The 20,275-nt window shown below is 33.9% G+C and overlaps 1 protein-coding gene across 15 annotated transcripts in view; it reads left to right on the forward strand.

The window, feature by feature from the left end:
* The window catches only part of SUPT3H (SPT3 homolog, SAGA and STAGA complex component), a 602,245-nt gene that overhangs the window by 376,768 nt on the left and 205,202 nt on the right, over window positions 1-20,275 (forward strand). For all 15 annotated transcript variants that reach the window (XR_012034199.1, XR_012034198.1, XR_012034197.1 and 12 more), the window contains 3 exons: window positions 5,600-5,686; window positions 8,847-8,937; window positions 12,915-13,054. Coding sequence is in view for 12 of the 15 variants with exons in the window: in XM_072832814.1 (XP_072688915.1) it covers window positions 5,600-5,686; window positions 8,847-8,937; window positions 12,915-13,054 (318 nt within the window). In the remaining 3 variants the exon portion in view is untranslated. The remainder of the gene's footprint in view (window positions 1-5,599; window positions 5,687-8,846; window positions 8,938-12,914; window positions 13,055-20,275) is intronic.

Consider the following 20,275-nt stretch of genomic DNA (forward strand, 5'->3'; position numbering starts at 1 on the left):
GGAAGTTATTGACGTAGCTGATCTCACAGTTATGTGTTAGTAGAGCTAGACCTGGAATCCAGATTTCTGAACTCCTGCTTCCTTCAGTCACTAATGGAAGTTCAGAGAGGATCAGTGGCTGAGAAGTACAGTTGTAAGCAGAGCTGTCCCTTCATCATCTGACCTAGATTCTGGCCTGGTAAATACTGATAGACCAATGGAGAGAAAGATAGACAAATAAATCTTAGGCCAGGAGACAACCTAGCTTTTCATAACATAGCTTTCAACAACTCTTGCCTTTTAGTATTTATGTATTTACTATGTATTCTCAAAAAGGTAAGATCCAGGGATTTAGTCAAAACCAAAAGGAAAGAAGTACAACAGAATTGTAGTTAAAATGGAATATTTACAGGATGTTAATAATTGTGAAACTAATTTTCCTGTACTTTTTTTTTTTTTTTCCTGTACTTTTAAGACCTTTTGGAACTTTAAAGGACTCTTTCTGCTGAATTTATTTGGGTCCCAGACAAATGCAGAGCTTATTGACTTCATCTAGCCCAATTCATTTATATCATGGACAAGAAAACTAAGTTATCAAGGGGAGATGGATTGCCCACATTTGATAGACATTTATAAACTGTCTGTTGGGGAATGGTGTTCCTCAACCTAGAGATACTATTCAAAATGTAATTAGGAAGTGAGAGTGTTAAGTAATTGAAGGATAAAGAAACACATTGACAAGTATAATTAATATATTGTAAACTGGGTATATGAGTTTTATACTACCTAGGTTAGGTAATAAACACTATTGTATGAAGATGATCATAGATCTTCTTTGAGAAAATTATTTTGAAACATTTCTTGTGATTTGAGTATAGTTCTGTATTTGGATTCTCCAGAGAAACAGAACAAATAAGGGGTGTGTGGGGGGTGATGTGGGTGTGTGTGGATGTATGGATGGAAAGATGGTAGGTAGATAGATTGATTAGTGATTGATGGACTGATTGATTGTAAGGAATTGGCTTCCATGGTTATGGAGGCTGAGAAGTCCCAAGTTCTGTAGTTGGTAAGTTGGAGACCCAAGAGAGGTGAAATGTAATTCTAGCCTGAGTCTAGCCTAAAAATAAGGAGAATTTTTAGTCCAAGTGAGATGGCTAGAAAAGCCAGTGTCCCATTTCAAGATAGACAGAAGGCATTCCCTTCCCTTTTATTTGGCCTTTATGTTATTTCTTAGGTTTTTATTTAAATTAAACTTTTATTTAAATTTTAGTTAACATACAGCATAATATTAGTTTCAGGTGTACAATATAGTGATTCAACACTTATGTACACCTCCCAGTGCTCATCACAACAAGTGCACTTCTTGATCCCCATCCCCTATTTCACCATCCTCCCCACCGACCTCCCCTCTGATAACCATCAGTTTGTTCTCTATAATGAAGAGTCTCTTTCCTGGTTTGTCTCTCTCTCTTTTTTTCCCCTGTGCTTGTTTGTTTTCTTTATTAAGTTCAGCATATGAGTGAAATCATGTGGTATTTATTTGTCTTTCTCTAATTGACTCATTTCATTTAGAGTAATACTGTAGCTCCATCCATGCCATTGCAAATGGCAAGATTTCATTCTTTTTTATGGCTGGCTGAGTAATATTCCATTGTAATACTATATCTTCTTTATCCATTCATCAGTTGATGGACACTTGGGCTTTTTTCATAATTTGGCTATTGTGGATAATTCTGCTATACACGTCAGAGTGCATGTTTCCCTTTGAATTTCACTTTGAATTTTTGTGCTATTTGGTTAAATACTTAGTAGTGCAATTGCTGGATCATAAGGTAGTTCTATTTTTAACTCTCTGAAAAACTTCCATACTGTTTTCCAGGGTTACCACACCAGTTTGCATCCCTACCAATAGGGTAGGACGTTCCCCTTTCTCCACATCCTGACCAACACTTGTTTCTTGTATTGATTTAGCCATTCTGACAGGTATGAGGTGATAATGTTCTATTCAATTCTTCAACTGATTGGTTGAGGTCCACCCACATTAGGAATGTCAGTCTACTTATTTTATCTATTCACATGTTCATTTCATCCAGAAATACCCTTACAGTCATAATACAGAATAATATTTGACCAAATGTCTGAGCACCATGTGGCCCAATCAGATTGGCACATAAAATTAATCATCACAAATTCACAAAAGTGTAAAAATAGAATAGAAATTATTGGAGTTTAAGTGTAAAATAATATAAGAAGAAAAAACAAGAAACATAATGAGAATGAAGACATAGTAAAGATCTGTGAATCGATCAGGCTTTATAGATCACATTGAAGTTAGATAATAGTGACTTCTCATAGATCCAGAACAAGAGTTATAGACATTATATTTGAGCAAGATCATTTTAGCACTTAAATCTAGATTGCATCACAATTTGGAGACCTTGAAATTTTGAAAGCAGTAAGCAAAAAGCCCCACAAATGTAGATGAGGGTAGTGATATACTGTAGAAGTAGAGAGCAAATTCAAGACTGTGAGCAGAGCAAAACGAAACAACAGAAACAACAGAGGCTAATGAAAAGGTAGTAGAGGGAGAAAAAGAAAAGGAGTTTATACGTTAGTGTCATTGACAGCAATGAGAAATTAAGAAGAGATTTATTTCCGGGATCAAAGATGAGGCATTTAAGATGACATGGAAAGTTTGAAGTACCTTTTTATGCTCAACTTCCAAATGAAGTGTCATAAAATATTTTAAAATACAAACATGAGGAGTGTTAATATGCAAAGGGAACTTTTGTCTTTTAAAAAGTTGTTACGAGTATGTTATCTTTAATATAATTTGAAGAACAAATAATATTTATCAGAAAAAAACATGCTATGCCTGAGTTGCTACTGTGATAAAATATTGTCTTGTAGCACAATATTTTACTAAGTTGCAAATAAATCTCTTCAGGTTACTGTTACCATACCTTTACCTGTATAGTTAAGAAAATGAAGTTTGTGTACTCATTCTACTAGTGATTGGTCTTTTTTTTGTGTGTGTGTGTGATTGGTCTTAAAGTATTCATCTGCTCCATTATTTCTTGCATATTTTATACCACAATTAAATATATACTACTTTTGTTATGATAAATTGTGAAGTGTGCACCATTATTTCATGTTATTCTAAATATTGCCAGAAATATTTAACTTGCAACAGCGAGTAATAAAGTATAACTTCCATTTAGTTTCAAAGATTAAGAAATTGAGGGGGTTTCTTAGAATAGGAGAATCAATTTTTTTTTTAACACTGAAGTTATTAGGAGTATTTTGTGATTCTGGTTTCCTGGCACTAGAATTGTTTTCACATTAAAGGCACCAGTCCTGAGCTCAGCACTCTGTGGAACTGGACTGGCAAACTGCTAACATGTTTTTTAAGCATTTTAAGCTTTATATTGTTAAAGAGGTGTTTCTTTATTCTTTCTAGTAGGCATGGACAAAAATTTCTAGAAGGAAGCCAATGCTCAAGACACACTTTTAGAATGTGATCACTGTCATCGGCTGATAAGACTCCTCTCCCCATATGGAAGAGGTCAGAGTTTGGGAGAGGTCAGCTTTGGAGCTTGAGGCGCACATCAAAGCAGATAGGTTCAGTGAAGTAACACAGTAATAATGTTCAGTCTGAGGAATTATTTCTTGAAAGCCTTTCTAGCAGTGCCGGTGCTAGTAAGGGCACAAAGTTAGGTGAAGGAGATTAGTGCACCAGATAGATGAAAACTAGTTAAGTTTTCTTGCTAATTATGACAACCCACCATGACATAAATTCCAGATCCCTACAGTAGTCATATACTGATTTTCAAAGGTGTTTTAGAATGTCTACCTCTTCTATGTCTTTATTTTCCATTTTCTAATTTTTCCTAGTTAATATGTTTGTTAAACTGACATTTTGGAGAGGATTATAGATACAGAACTTTTCAGGGATATATACTTCTCCTGATCCTTTCTTAAGGTAGATGAAATTACTTCTGTCTGTATAGTACTTTACAGTTGTCAGATTCTCACCATCCTTCGTGAAAGAAAATACAAGGTACTTGACAGGGCTGCCTCCTGGTTCCCTGTATGTTCTCTCTAAGTGTCCACCCTTTTAAATGGATACTGAGCCCACATTCTTCTCCACACTGATTGTGTGTATTTTACACTGTGATAGAAATATTTTTATTTGGAAAAAAATATGTGTACACATATTTCCCTGATCGTCTTCCAGTTTTTAGAAAAATATGTTCAAATTTTTCCTGCCGAAAACTTGTAGTTTCTGAGTAGATACATCATCTTTTTAAAACCTTTCCCCCAAGATTTCTTTTTAAATGGTTCACAGTTAAATTTAAATTTCTATATTTAGGTAGAATTATGTTTATATACCAACCACCAGTATCCAGGAAATTCAGTGGTAAGGCTGACACATAGGGAGTTTATAGTCTATTTTGTAGTCTGTGTATTTAGACAAGGTTTGAAGCTTACTTAGCAAAATCGCTTAAACATTTGAGCAGAATTTCTTCAGTACAAATGCACTATTTGATTCCTTATAATTGTTAAGATAACAGTGTGTCACTTTTTAAAGATTAGTTCTTAGGAATATATTAGATTTATTCCTTTCAAAGAAGAATGCACTTAAGAATAGCCTTTATGTGTAAATATTTTTATAATATTGGATAGAGATGGTGTGGTACAATCACCATGGTTTGATCAAATTTGGAAGAAGTTACAGGCACATATTTGTAGTGTTTTCTCCAGCATCTTTTATTTTTTTCATCTGGACATATTTTATGTTCCTTCCAACTAATCAAAATAAGAAACCGATTTTGCCAGTGCCAAAAAAGAGAACTATCATTTTTCACATTCTTTCATTTTCCAGGTCATTTTCAAGTAAGATTGTGTTTCTGGGACTTCTGAATTCCAGAAAACTCTCAACTTTGTAGATATAAGGGCCCAGATGAACATTTCAGGGGGAATCTAACTTTTCATGCAGTATGTTTTGTGTTGTGCATTCCAGATACAGTTAACTTTTTGTGCGCATGTGATTAGTGTGGAAAGAAATTAATGCAGTCCAGTATTATGATTTATGGACTGAATCCTTTGCCCACTGAAGACTTGCCAAAACTAGAACTATTTTCTTTCCTTTGGATATTAGAAACAGCTACTGTTTTTGTTGATCTTTTAAAGTTCTGAATGGGCCTATTTCAAATCATACCAGCATGGGAGCTCAGATTAATAATATACTTATTCAAGTAGTGATACTGAGTGAAACCATTGCTCACATGGATATGAGGATAAAATTTCATAAAATTATTTTCAGGTGTATTAATGCATTTCTGGAAGCTGCACATGATTTTTCTTTTGCATGAAAGAAATCAAGGATTTCTGTTTATTGTATCAGTTACAGGTGGCCTTATAAGTTAATTTAATTGCATTTTTTTACTTTAAAACATAAGACATTTCACTTTTAAAAACAGTAATATGATTGCCAGATTATTCCCAAAGGTTTTTAACTCTTAGTATATTTATCTCTCTTGAGACATAATGACTGTAGTATATTTAATTTAGATTATTGAGGAGAAAAAAAAAAAACCTAAATTCTCTTTGTTATTAGTTACAGCAAGCTGCTGAAGTTTCTCAACTTCGGGGAGCAAGAGTAATCTCTGCTGAAGATCTTCTGTTTTTGATGCGCAAAGATAAGGTAGTATAAAACAATTTCATTGTATTAACATGCCATGTTTGGTGCTTACTCTTTTTTTTTAATTTTTTTTTATTTTTATTTTTTATTTTTATTTTTTTTTAATTACTCTTACATAAGGAACTGTATCCTTGTTATATAGCTTTCAAATTGGAATATGACTCTTAAACTGATATTTTAGTCTTCATAGTTTGCACAAAATGGTTTACTCCAAGATGATTGATACCTGTTTTACATGGGCCAGGGTGCTTACGAAGAGCTGTACTGACAACAAATTCTCACTTATCCTTCCATATCCATTTCAGCGTTTTCATTGCTACTTAATGTTTACTACATATCAATTGTGTGCTTTGTTCTGATAAGTGGAATAGAACTGAGCGGCATATATATTTTTCTTCTAATTTTCCACAGGATTACAGGCTGTCCCCATGTTTATTTCAAGGTTTATTCTGTGACACCAATTTATAGGAAAAAGAATCAATCTAGATGACTATCTCAGTGGCAGAAACATAATGTCTAGAGTTTATATGGTCAGAGGTCCACCTTTCTTACTCTTTGAACTCTAGTAATTAACATATTTAAGCTGGTATTTACCTGTCTAATATTGTCCTAACTATCTTCCAGGCATAGCTAGTTGAGAACATTTTACAGTATTCTACATGTAGTTAACAACAGTGTCATCTAAAAGTTACAAGCACAAAAACTAGCTGAGTAATGCACATGTTATGGTAGCTGCTATCCCAAGTGAGCAAGCAGTGCTTGATTTCTGATGGTCCATCTTTCATTTCTTCCTTGTTTTCCCCTGGCCTTTTCATTACACATACTCATTCCTCTTCCACCATTTTTTGTATGCTTGTGGCGGTTTTTTATCAGAAGACATCCAATCGACCTTTTGCATAACCTTGTTAACATCATTTCCAATATCCAGTTACTTTATATCTGTGAAACATTTTAGTTCTTATTGACTGAAGGTAGACTAAGCTTAGATCAAGTATTTTGTCTTCCTCCTACAGTGAGATTCAGAGACCTACACACCACACTATTAAATAGTAGCCAGTCTACTATTAAATTTTATAAATTCTTACTTCATTAACTTTTCGATCATATGAGGAATGTAAAGAAGAGAAAAGAAATGTCTTTACTATCAATAAGCTATAATCTAGCTTAAAAAGTTGAAGAAGCAGAGTGTAAAGTTGGTGTGATTAGATGAGACTGAAAGATTTGTTCAAGTTGAGGTTTTTGCCTAGGATAAGACCCATGCAGTTGTATGTGGAATGGACCAAATGCAAAGGAACTGGCCAAGATGGCTGATTCAGTAATCAAGGCAAAATGTGGTGAATATGATGGCCCTGGAAGTGGATAGGAAGGCAGAATTCAGAGACATAGTAGAGAATGCAAACATGCAAGATTTGGCAACTTCATTATACTTGGAGGACCAAAGAGTAATAGACACTGTGCAGCAGTGGTGCTGTGAGGAAGGAGCTTGCTTTGGGCAGAAATGAGGATTTGGAGCCAAGGTCCTTTATGAAGGCAGTGGAGTTAGTATTATTACTTTATAGAATATGTCCAATCAACTTTCTTTTTCATGACAGAGTTAAAGAGGCTAACACATAGAACAGTCCACACTGACACGTTTTCCTGCCTTTTGGGAAAGTCAAGATTTAAAATCGTAGTGAAACTATAGGAGTCTATATTGACTGACAATGCCCCGCTCTTGTCCAAAAGGACTCTTAACCAGAATCCTTTCATCAGCTGAGAACATAGCTGTAATATGGTAGCTGCCACAGTTCTCGTTTCTCTTCAAAATAATAATTATACTTATATGCTGACATGTTCCAAACAAAATTAAAGTTGTTTACATAGGTGTAATATAAGACTAAATAAAATCTAAAGTATTGAATGAAATCAGGGCAAAGAGCAAAGAAGAGGAGCAGAAGAACTATATACAGGTGCATGTTCTTTCTCTTCATAATTTCAGTTTATATTCAAGCAGTATTTATTGACTGTCTACTATATTGCACTAGGCACCTTCACTCATTCTTTCATTTATCCCTCCCAGTGGTTCTGTATGGTAGGTACATTTAAAATGATATATGATATTTAAAATCATAAAGAAACTGAAGTCTAAAGCTTATGTTCTACTTCTGGCCCTACTAAGCTCTAGTTGTAAGACTGTTTTTAGCCTGTTGCCCTGTATTTGAAAAGGAGATGATTTCTGTATTTCAGGGTTGATGAAATAAGATGCATGTAAAAGAGCTTTGTAAAATATACTATATTTCAGCCATAATTAGGAATCTTAAACCTAAAGGTCAGGAACCAGTTATAATACACCCTAAGTGTAAGCACACAACAAATTACAAAGTATTATCAGTTACTGTTAAAGTTAAGCAGTATTATGGTCTTCCTTTTTAAAAAAAATTTTATTTGTTCATCAGAGACACAGAGACACAGGTAGAGGAAGAAGCAGGCTCCATGCAGGGAGCCCAATGTGGGACTCAATCCCGGGTCTCCAGGATCACGCCCTGGGTTGAAGGTGGTGCTAAACCGCTGGGCCACCTGGGCGTCCCAGGTCTTCTAATAAACCTACAGAAAACCAGCAAGACCCAACTATCATTCATCAGCTTTGAGTCCCATGAAAACATATTTCTCAGATTATACAATGTTTTCCAGAAATATAAAACATAAACCAACTCTTCTAAATAAAAAAGATTTCCAGAGAATAAAAAATAATGAAAAGGAAACTTGCTTGGCTTTTTAAAGCAGTTGGTACCAAATCCTTGTCTAGATGTTTATAAATCACTTTAAAAATAAAATTTGGTCTTGAATGTGTACAAAATTCCATCAAGTTGGGAGAGTTCTCTTAGTATGGAGAGTGTGATGTTTATCACAATCTTCAGGAAGAATTTAAAACTTTTTATAAGACAAAAGAAAGCAATTACTGTAATTCTGGAGCATTTGGATACTTACAAATGAAAAATGCTTTTAAAAATGCTTGTATTTTAGCTTTCATGTTTAATATGATGACATCTCTTATTCCACAGTATTATGCTAAGAATTGCTGTATTTTTCCGAGCAATCCCAGAATACAAGTTTATTTATTATCATATTCTATAATCAGTAAAGTGAATGTAGGTATAAGATTTCTTATTTTATATTTTAATAGAAAAAACTTAGAAGACTACTAAAGTACATGTTTTTCCGAGACTACAAATCCAAGATCGTCAAGGGCATAGATGAAGATGACCTTCTGGAAGGTAATCTAAACAAAACACTAAAGTTAGAGCAATGTGACATGTGTGCACTGGGTGACACTCTGATACAATGTCAGTGTGGACATTCCCATCACGGTAGAATGTATGTTTCTGTGAAATAATGTAGCTTAGAAATTACCCAAATATCTATTTAGTTGGCAGTTAAATCTTGTGATTTTCTATTACATGGCTTCATAGTAATCTGTTATGTCAGTTCTTCTAATCATATGGCTTGTTTTATATCATAATGTCATGAAACTGAGAAAATCATGTTGATTCAAAGCATAATTGATCTTAGCAAGCATAATTTTTCTGTCGTAGGTGTAGGAAGCCAGAACTGTTATTATATATCTCTGAAATTGACATATGGGTTTTTCTTAATTTATTATAGAAAGTATATGATATGCAGTATGATGTAAAGTCACCTCATTTTGGAATGTTATTATTGTGCTGTTTGACATCTTACCAACAGCCTAACACAGAATAGAAAATTTTCCTTATCTGATTTTCCAGCTCAATTCCCATTTCAGAATATTTAGAAAAAAATAATGTTGCAGTATTAAGCAGTGCTAATCCAAAAACAGAAATGTACTAAACAATACTGAGTCCAAATAAATATATATGTTTTAGAATAATTCATATTTTTCATTGAATATAGTCACTGCATAGAGGTTATCCATTGCTAATAAATACATTGATAAATAAACTCTACTGGATTAAGAACTTCAGAGAACTGTTCAAAACTAACTGAAGAGTTAACAAATTTTGGAAGTAAATTTTGATTTACCTTCGACAAGTCACCAAGTGTAATAACCATGCAAGAAAGAAGGAAGGAGAGAAGAAAGGAAAGAAAAGAAAGGAAAAAAAATTCGTCCAATGTTTAGTCAGTGTTACCTATTTAATATTCCTGCAATTCTCATAGGATAGAATTTCTAAAGAACAGTTCTCCAGATGAATTTAAACACTTCATTTTTGGAGAGCATAAAGAATACAGACTTGAATTTCAGTCAGTCTCGGTTCTCTGCTTTCTCTTTATGTGATCTTGAGGATCAGTTTTCTCATAAGTCAAAAATTATACCACTTACCATGGTGGAGTTCTCATGAGAATTTAACATAATGTATGAAAATCACCTGATACATCCCTGGCATTGAATAAACAATAGCTTTTAATACCAAATTTTTAACACCAAGAAGCTCAGAGCGGTGAGACTAATATTCAATTGTACTAACACCACATATCAGTCTGATGTCCTCTCCTCATTTATTTCCAATCTCATCTATATTTTCATTTAAATTTTCTAGTTTTCTGTGCATATGAAGTTTTAAAATAGTTGATATATAACCTATAAGATAAAATACTCCAGTAAAATATATCTAAGGCTAAGGTGGGACTTTGAGAATGGCCATAGAAGGATAACCTCTTACCCCAGTGAACCACATTTAACTGGTAAAAATCTTAAAAAGTAATGGTTTAAAATCTCCTGAAATTGTCCTAAGGGTATAGAGCAAATGGAGAAGTACATATTTAAGAAAATTCAAGTATTGAGGAGACCAGTTGCATGCTCACAGCTGTGCCCTCTGAAGAACAACTTCTGAAGCCACATATTGTGAGGGAAAAAGATTTTATTGAACCAGTCTAGCCAAATCGCTAAACAAATAAACAACCAAATAAGCAATCAATGACAACAAGCCATAGAAAGAAGAGGGAATTATTATTTATAATTGCTACAAGATAAAATGTCCATTTTCCACAACATTAACCACTGAATACCAGAGAAGCAAAAAAAAAAAAAAAAAAAAAAAAACATAAATAAGAATGTGTAATCCATAAAAAAGGGAACAAAGGGAACAAAAAGCAGACAACACAGACTGCCTTTGAGGGGGCCCAGACATTAGACTTAGCACACAAAAACTTCAAAGTAGCTACTATAAATGTGTTTAAAGAAAAAAGAAAAAAAAAATTTTTTTTAAGGATCAAAAGGAAGGTAAGCTTACAGTGTCTCACAAAAAAAAAAATCAATTAAAAGAAATTAAGGAATAAACTTGTCATGATGAGCACTGGATATTGTGTGGAAATGTTGAATCACTATACCATATACCTAAAACTGATATTATATCCAGTCAAACTATCTTCTAAAAGTAAAGGCAAAATAAAATATATTCCCAGATAAACAAAAACTGGAGTGAATTTCTTGGTAGCAAATCCATGTAAAAAATATGAAAGTAAGTTCTTCAGGCTCAAGCAAGTGGCACCAGACAATAATTGATTCCATACACACACACACACACACACACACACACACACACAAAGTACTTGTAAAGGTAAATGCAGGTAAAATATAAGAGATGATATAATTGCATATTTTTCCTTTCTTGCCTTAACTGATTCTAAAAAACAATGTATAAAACAATATATAATTGTAAATGTTGAGTCTATAACATGTAGATATGTAATATATTTGACAGTAACAACATAAGTGAGGTGGGTAGTAACAAAGCCGTATTGGAGGAGGGAGTGACACAAGATGGCTGCTCATATTAAAGAAAGAAATGAAAAGAAGTAGAAATGGTAAATACAATGATTAATATAACCAATTCTATAAATATCTACTTTTTATCCTGTGAAAACACAAACTACTTAAACTGAATCTAGAAGAAATAGAAAGCCTGAGTAGACCTATGGCAAGTAAATTCCTTGAATTAGTAATTTGAAGACTTCCCCAAGGAAAAGCTCAGGCCTAAATGACTTCATGATAAATTCTACCAAATGTTTAAAGAACCATTAACACCAATCCTTTCCCAGCTCATTCTACAAGACTGGTATTATTATCATGTGAAAACCAGAATAAGTCGTGAGGGAGGGGCATCTATGAATGAGATTAGTGCCCTTCCAAGAAGAGACACAGGAGAGCTTGCTTTTGCTCTCTGCCATGTGAAGATAGGAGAGGATAGCCTGCCAGTACCTCATCTTGGACTTTACAGCCTCTAGAATTGTGAGGAATATTTGTTTTTCAGCGATCCAGACTGTGATATATTTATATGTTTATTATAGTCTATAAACTGACCAAGATAGCCATGTAGGGAAAACCCACAGTAAACATTCCTACTTAATGGTGAAAGATTGGATGCTTTCACCCTAAGTATTTGGGTTTTCTTTATTTGGTATCTGCACATGTATTTTATAACTTAAAAAAATAATACAGTTTTTTTCTCCCTAATTCACACTGATATTTATGTATTAAGCTATTAATTACCTATTGCAATATCACACTCCTTCCTGACCTTTTGCAATAACTTTTTTAAAGTTATATTTTGCTTTTAAATAAGTATGATGGTTTTTACCTCTTAAGAGAAAAAGAGTAAGATCTTGTCCCTTTACACTTGAAATGTATTGCCACAGCAAAATATGTCATATTCTCTCCTTTTAATTTCAGATCTCAATCTTGATGTTGTTTATGTATATCTTTGTTTTTATTTATTTTCTTAATTAGGCTTGCTATAGCAGGAATCTTTCTCTAAATGTGAGAGAATTCCTTTCTCTTTTTTTTTTTTTTTTCTTGGTAAGGAATTTTTTTAAAAAGATTTTATTTATTCATGAGAGACACAGAGAGGCAGAGACATAGGCAGAGGGAGAAGCAGGCTCCATGCAGGGAACCCAATGTGGGACTTGATCCTAGCACTGCAGAATCACGCCCTGAGCGAAAAGCAGGTGCTCCACCGCTGAGTCATCCAGGCGTCTTGTTAAGGAATTTTAATCTTTCCCTTCATACTTACTATGTTAAGTGACAATTTAGTTTTTTGATACAAATAAATGATTTAATTCTGCATGGCTTATGCTTTTGTTTTGGATGCAAAGATTCTCCCTTTAAAGATTATTTTGATAGAACTCTCAATTCTGAATTTCACATGCAGTATTCAATACATGTAATGATTGGTATTGAGTGTTAAGCATTTTTTTTCCTTTCCTTATGTTCATGAAGACAAATTGAGTGGCAGCAGTAATGCAAACAAAAGACAGAAAATCGCCCAAGATTTTCTCAACTCTATTGACCAAACAGGAGAACTCCTGGCAATGTTTGAAGATGATGAGATTGATGAAGTTAAACAAGAAAGAATGGAGGTACAGTATACTCTTCCCTCTTACAGTAATATAGCCATTGCACCGCTTATGCCATTTGGTTCTGTTCTTAGGCTCTTTCATTGTTGTCTGAATTGCCCAGAACAGTGGTTGTATGTTCAAAGGCAGCATGGTATGGTGGAGTAGCCCAAAAGAAGATGTCCAACTCTGCCTTCACACATAAATAACTTTGGGAGACAACTTCAGTTGTCTGAGATTTCCATAAGCTTCCTGCTCGTTCTAACTTTTACTGATATTATTTTATTCCAAACTTATTTTTTTGTTCCAGATCACCCCTGTTATCTTTGTGGACAGAGGTCATTTTTCCCGCTTTTGCCTTGACACATAGCATGAAGAGCTATCTTTCAGGCTATGAATGGATTTAGTAGCTGAGGTGGTATCCAGGGCAATTACATGCTTCATAACCCTGTAACACAAAGGTAGTAACATGTGTTTGGATTTCCTGTATATGTTTTCACGACAAATATGAAAATTGTGTGCCTTCTATTTGCCTAAGCTATCTATTCATAAAATTATTGTTTCCCTAGATATATATTCAAAAATAAAAATAATGACTGATTTTATTGGAGTGCCTTCCAAAATACAGAGCATTATTCTTATCACTCTTATTATTATTATACTTTTATATGTAAAAAAAATCTCAATTTTTCCCATTCTCTTTAAATTGGGCAAGAGAGGTAATTCCAGAACTCCAAAAGATCATGCTAAGTGCCTGCTTTATCATAATCTCTATGCATGCTAAAAATATAATTATTTCATGTTAAATTCTGGAAGAAGTCCAATAGACATACATTCTTTATAGACATACATTCTTTATAAACTTTAACAACCTTCTTTAAAGAATTAGTATACTTAGATCATAAACTGTGATCTAAAGGCAATGTTCTTTTTTAGGTATCAATTACCTTAGAAATGTGTGGTTATCTTGGTTTGGGGCAACTGCAAATGGTTTTATTTCAACTTCGCCGTGGGCCAAAATCATGCTAAGTTGTCCAAAGCAGATGATAAACATATACTTCTGATGTCATTATGGACTAAACAGGATATGATTATTTAGTGGCATGGTTTCATTTATGATGCATTATACAGAGAGCAAATATTGTTTATGCTTTTTTAAAAAACCATTTTTATATACACTAATGGGCATTAAGAAAGATTCATTAAGGAAGGACTCTACGTGAAACATTAATAAAATAGAAGAAGTGGCTTTTCAATTTTGATGGGAAAATCTCTGTCAACCAAGCCCACTGCCTGGAAGGGCATTCCACAATCAAGGAGCAGAGAAGAAATGGAGCATGCTGTAACACTAAGCTCATAATAGTAGGCTACTGTAGGCTTAGAAAAATGATGAGTCAATAAGGTACAAGTTAAAATCAATAAAATATCTGGAAAGGCAGGAGAGGAAAAGCTTGGGAACAGTTATATACCTCTTCCCTGTAGTAATATATTACATAGTGGTAATTAGGCTTAATAAAATATCAACAGTTGGTAAAAGTGGTAACAATGCAAGTCAGCTACATTTATAATAAAAATCAGATTGACAGTTCTTTAAGCTTCCTATCATAACTAAAATCTTCTCTAACCAAGCTAACAAAGAGCAGTTTTGAGATTGTACTCACCCAAATAACAGAGTTTAACTGAATAAAAAATGCTGAAGTTATGGACATAACTGTAGACAGTAGAAAGTAGAACCGTTAAGAGCATCAGCCTTGCCTGCTTCTAATTTGACAGGTTATAGTTTCAAGCGTAAACCACAACTGCAGCAGTCCATATGAAACCACTTTGGACTCACAGACTGCAATCTCTGCTTTTAAAGCGCAGTGGAATAATCAGTCCTGGCATCACTCTGTGATTTCATTTTTCTCTAAGCATCACTTACTGTTGCAGAAATTTCGTTTGCTACCTTCTTCCCAAGAATGTATGAAAATGGTATAGACCTACCAACAAAGCTTATTATTGTTTTGCTTTCTTTTTCTTCTCATTTAAATGTAATTTAGAAGAGAAAAAAATTTATGGACCTAAAAATTCACTTGAGATCCTAGCTTTTTCTTAAAGCATTGAGCCAACACACAAAAAAAAATGAGTTCTTTCCTCTTGTTTTAGGTGATTTCTATGTGTGCCTGGCTTTGTGTTTTGCTCATAATTTACTTTATCAGTATTAAATATTATATGACTCGAGATAGAAAAAGTCTGGATTTTTACTTCCATTTCTACTTGCTTGTCCTTCATCATGGCAGTGAACTAACTCTTACCCTTATTTTAGTTTCCCTCCAGCACCAAATTTTTAACACTTGGGTATATGTATAGTAGAGATGATCCACTGTCTCTGAAGATCCTTCCAAATTATCAAATAAAGATTAAATAATGTTCAGAATTGCTTTTAAGGGGCTAGGAAGGAGAAGGGAATTTGGTAAGCATAATAATGCATATAAATGATCACAACTCCTCTCAACTCCTCCACTTAACCTCCACCCCAGAATGACACAGGTGTGTTTTACTGTTGATCTGTTTCTTACTTTCTAAATTTTTGAGTGTTAATTAAATGTGGCTGTGTCAACCAAAGGCCAAGAGAGTGGTCACAAAAAGCTGCAGATAGCTTTGGGGCTTTGGACTTTTTATTTTTAAATATTTTATTCATTTGTTTGAGCAAGAGAGAGAGAATGTGTGCACAAGAGAAGGAGGGGCAGAGAGAGAAACAGACTCCCTGCTGAGTGCAGAGCCTAACTCTAGGGGCTCGATCCCAGGACCCTGAAATCATGGCCCAAGCCGAAGTCAGACACTTACCCTACTGAGCCAGACAGGTACCCCAACTTTGGGTTTTCTTAACATAGTAACTGTAGGCACTCACAGAAGAGCCTTGCCTAACACCCAGCTGCTCTACTGTAAAGGAACCTGAGAAGCTCAACTTTATCATCAATTGAGTAAAATATCTGGTCTAATAAACTACTAGGTTTGTGAAGGGTATGTAAACAGAATGCTTAAAAAGTTGGGTGATCTCTACCTTCTGACTAATCCTCAAGTCAATAAAAGTAAACATTTATAAAAGAGTTCATTACCATTCTGTATGAACTATCTCAGAGTAAAGAAAATAAGGAAAACTCAGTAAATTTTATATTTAATATCATAATATAATCTCATTTATGAATATGGATGCAGGAATCTTAAAATATTAGCAATTTTAAATTGGCAGTAATATAATAAGAAATGTGCTATGACCCACTAAGATTTTTTTCATGAAATCAAGTATGCTTAATATTAGAAAATATGTTAGTGTTATATACCCAATAACTAGGTCAGAGGAGAATACTCGTATGATCCAGAGGTAATACAAGACATTGGACAAAATTCACTTTCTATTTTCTTTAGAGAACAGAAACCTCCATATCAATGTAACCTTATACTTGTGTCAGAATAAATTCAGGTGGATTAAAGCACTATGTATAAAAAGTAAAGCCATTAAAAAAATAGAAATAAACACAGATAAATATTAATTTGGGGATGTGGAAGGACTTTCCAGGCCTCTGTTTTCCAAACAAGCTTTAAAAGAACTATTCCTCAAGATGTTAACAGGTCCACTGGTGGGGGTGTGGGAGGGTCTATTTTCAAATAAATTTGTGAAACCCTAAATTAAGAATTTGAAGAAATTTCTTCTAGGATGTTTCGTTTCAGAGGCTTTTATATGCAAGTATATATTATGAATTTTTCAATAGTGGAAATAAAATCTATTAAAGTCTTCTGAAAAGAAAGCCCATTTTGGAGATAAAAAGAACCACTAAGGAAATGGCAGTTAAATTTGATATAAAAATTATATAACTTGGGGATGCCTCGGTCGCTCAGAGGTTGAGCATCTGCCTTTGGCTCAAGGTGTAATCCTGGGATCCGGAATTGAGTCCCACATCGGGCTCCTTGTGGGGAGCCTGCTTCTCCCTCTTCCTATGTCTCTACATGCCTCTCTGTATCTCTCATAAATAAATAAATAAAATCTTTTAAAAATTATATAACTTGTATATGTCAGAAAAAGAAAGACAAAATTGAAAAACTAATGTAAAAATGTGATAATATATTATTATATATTTATATAGCTCTTTTAGCCAATAAGAAAACATTCCAGTAGAAAAATTGTCAAAGCATAATAATGGATAAATCACAGAAAGAGAAATAAAAATGACTGATCTGCTTGCTTGTAATGAACCAATGCCATTTTTGTTTATAAAACAGTCAAGTGTAAGTTGAAATTGGGTACACATTAACTGTTGGTGGAAATGAAATTTGATAGAAATCAGAAAGTACTTAAAAATGTCAACTAGAAGCCTTCATATACTTCAACCCAGTAAACCCACATTTGGTCATTTCTCTTCAGAAATTTTGATCATATGCATATTACACTCAAGGCTGTTCACCTACTTTTTATAATGGTGGAAATGGGACAAGAGAGAACATTATTACCCAATGATAAAGGAATGTGTCACACATTAGAAATTAAGACTGTAAGGATATATACCCACATGCTAACTAACAGTGGGTATCATCAAGTAAATTGAATATGTAAATTTATGCTGTTTTGATATTACATATTTATCATTTATGTTATGTTTCTTTTAATCTCCAATTGATTTCCCTTATTCTATAGTTTACCTTTTAATTTTTCCCTCATCAGAAGTGTTTAGTTTATGCATGGTGCTACAAGGTTATGCTCTAGCTTCATATTCTACAATTGAGGAATAGGAGAATATAACCGTACAATGTCATACAGACTATATTCAGAGCTATAACACTGATCTAAGAAGTTTAAAATAGTTAACATTTTCACATGACTGCAGTGAACAAAAAATCCAAATGAATTAAACAAGAAATAGTTAAGGTAAACAACTAGAGGTAGGTTTGCCTTCAAGCAAGGATTGATATTGAGGGTCACAATATGTCACTGGATTTATACATTTCCCTATAATTCTCTTTCCTGTCCTTTTCCATTTTTGTTGGCCTAGTCTTTGGGCTGACTGATCTCACAGGGACACTAATGCTCTAGGTCATGATAGAATGCCTTTGTCCAAGATTGACTCTGAAAATGATTAAGTCATGAGATCTTCTGAAACCCCTACCACTCCCAGCAGCTAGTAGGATGACATGTTCTAATTGGCTTAGCCTAAGTCATATGTTCCCTAAAGCTGAAAGTGCATTCAGCCCCTCACAAAGGTATGCATCCCTGGAGCTTTAGGAAAAAGAAATGAATGCTGGAGAGGCAGCCTCAAAGGTCTGTGAGTGTAGAATATCATACATTATGACAGCAAGTATGGATAGAGTGATGCATTACAACTTTGAGTCTGCTCAGATGTCTAGGCAGTTTTCCCTAAGAGACAGCATGTAGAATGAGTAGAAATCATTTTTTTTTAATTCAAGCAAATCATCCATCCTTCCTTCCGCTCTTAAACTCATTTGGTATTTATTCATTGAGACTCTTTTGTAAGTCACTCTACTGCCCTCTGAGGTTATTACTATAAAAACAGACAAAATATGGCTTTTGCCTTCATAGCCCTGTTGTGATAACTGGCAAATCAAGAGATGACTGCATGCCCTGTTAAGGGGAATACAGGTTCAATAAATGGTTTGTTATTATCATTTCTATTTGGTCTTGAATTTTGAAACTTTTTGGTGGATTATCGGTTGTGTGATGGAGCCCTGTATTTTCTTTTCACTTGCTATTTTATTTGAAATTGAGTTAATTCTGAGGTAAAGCACATTACTTTTTAAGAAATTGTTATGGCTAGCTTCAGGCAGGGCCATAGAATTAGCACCAGTGTGGTTTGCTGAAGAGGGCATGAAATAGAACAGAGCTAGGGTACATTTTAAAACCCGAAACTGGAGTATGTCAGGGTTGGACTCTGACAGATATTCATCAAGAGAATACATTAGTATGTCTGCTTATTATTTTGAAGGTAATTTTTGGTTATATAATTGAAAAATACTTTATGAAATCATTCTTTAGGGGATATTAATAGAAATACCTCCCCCAAAAAACCTTTGATAATTCCAGATACACAGAGTAGAATTAATGTAATTTAGTATATGTTGTTCTGGCCTAGAAACTGAAAAAGAGGGAGTATTGCATGACTTTAGGAGAACCCAAAAATAGGTATAAAGTGTCGCTCTGAAACTGATTTCCATTCCTGACTTTTTGGAATCTATGAAATTGTTTTGTAGCCATAGCTGGAGCTCTCTTCTGATTATGTAATGGTAAATATCTATATATTCATTGCCATAAAAGCTTGTCTAAACTTGAGGAAGGTGTCTTCTGGGAAAGAGATTTTTCATTAATGACACAAAAAGTTAGAGATCTTATAAAAATAGAACATTCCCTAAATTACCCAAGTCCTTATCATTCTGTGACTTAATACAGTAACATATTTGAGGATTCTTAAGGGATTCTTTTAGACTTTCCTTAACCATATGTACTATAGGCTCTGAGGGTAGAGTCAGACTTTTGCTTTAATTAGAGCACTCCATATATTAGGTGTGAAACTAGAAGTAGTTGGGTTTTGTTGTGTGTTTTTTTTAATTGTTCTCTGTTATTGCAAGATGTTTAATCTCTTGGGTTATGCTTTGTTATAAAAAAAATTTAGAGCAAGATTGGCCAAATGACTACCATCTTTATGATAAAAATTTTAGTATCATTCCCATTTTCTCAGACCTATTTAGAATTTTTTTGCTATTAGTCTTTGGGTGAAATTTAAAAGATTTCTTCTCACTGACCTTTCCCTAGACTACTGGGGAGCTAAATACATGGTGACAGTATTGAAACAATACTCATAGTAATCATGCTTTCCCTGATCCAAATCAGGATTTAGAATTTGATACCCACAAGTATCTTTTGTTATGGGGATAGAATATTTTAAATCAGAAATTGGTAGTAAAATAAAGGAACAGTGATTGCCATTCACTTCCACCTTCCCACATAAAGGAGTTTCAATTTTTAGTAAAACAGAGAACCATTTTTGAGGGTAAAGATACACACTGACACTGCAAACTAAACATTTGTGTCTACTAGTGGTAATGCATGTGTGCAGGCCTCACTGGGCTGCTGTGTTTAGTCTTGCATAAATGGATATTTAACTAACACATCTGATTATACCGTTCAATTAGGTTTTTATGGAATCAATCAATATTTTCTTTCTCAAATAATTTCAGTTTGTTCTTTTTAAAATGATA

This window comes from Canis lupus, chromosome 7 (genome assembly GCF_048164855.1).
Source record: "Canis lupus baileyi chromosome 7, mCanLup2.hap1, whole genome shotgun sequence".
NCBI lineage: Eukaryota > Metazoa > Chordata > Mammalia > Carnivora > Canidae > Canis > Canis lupus.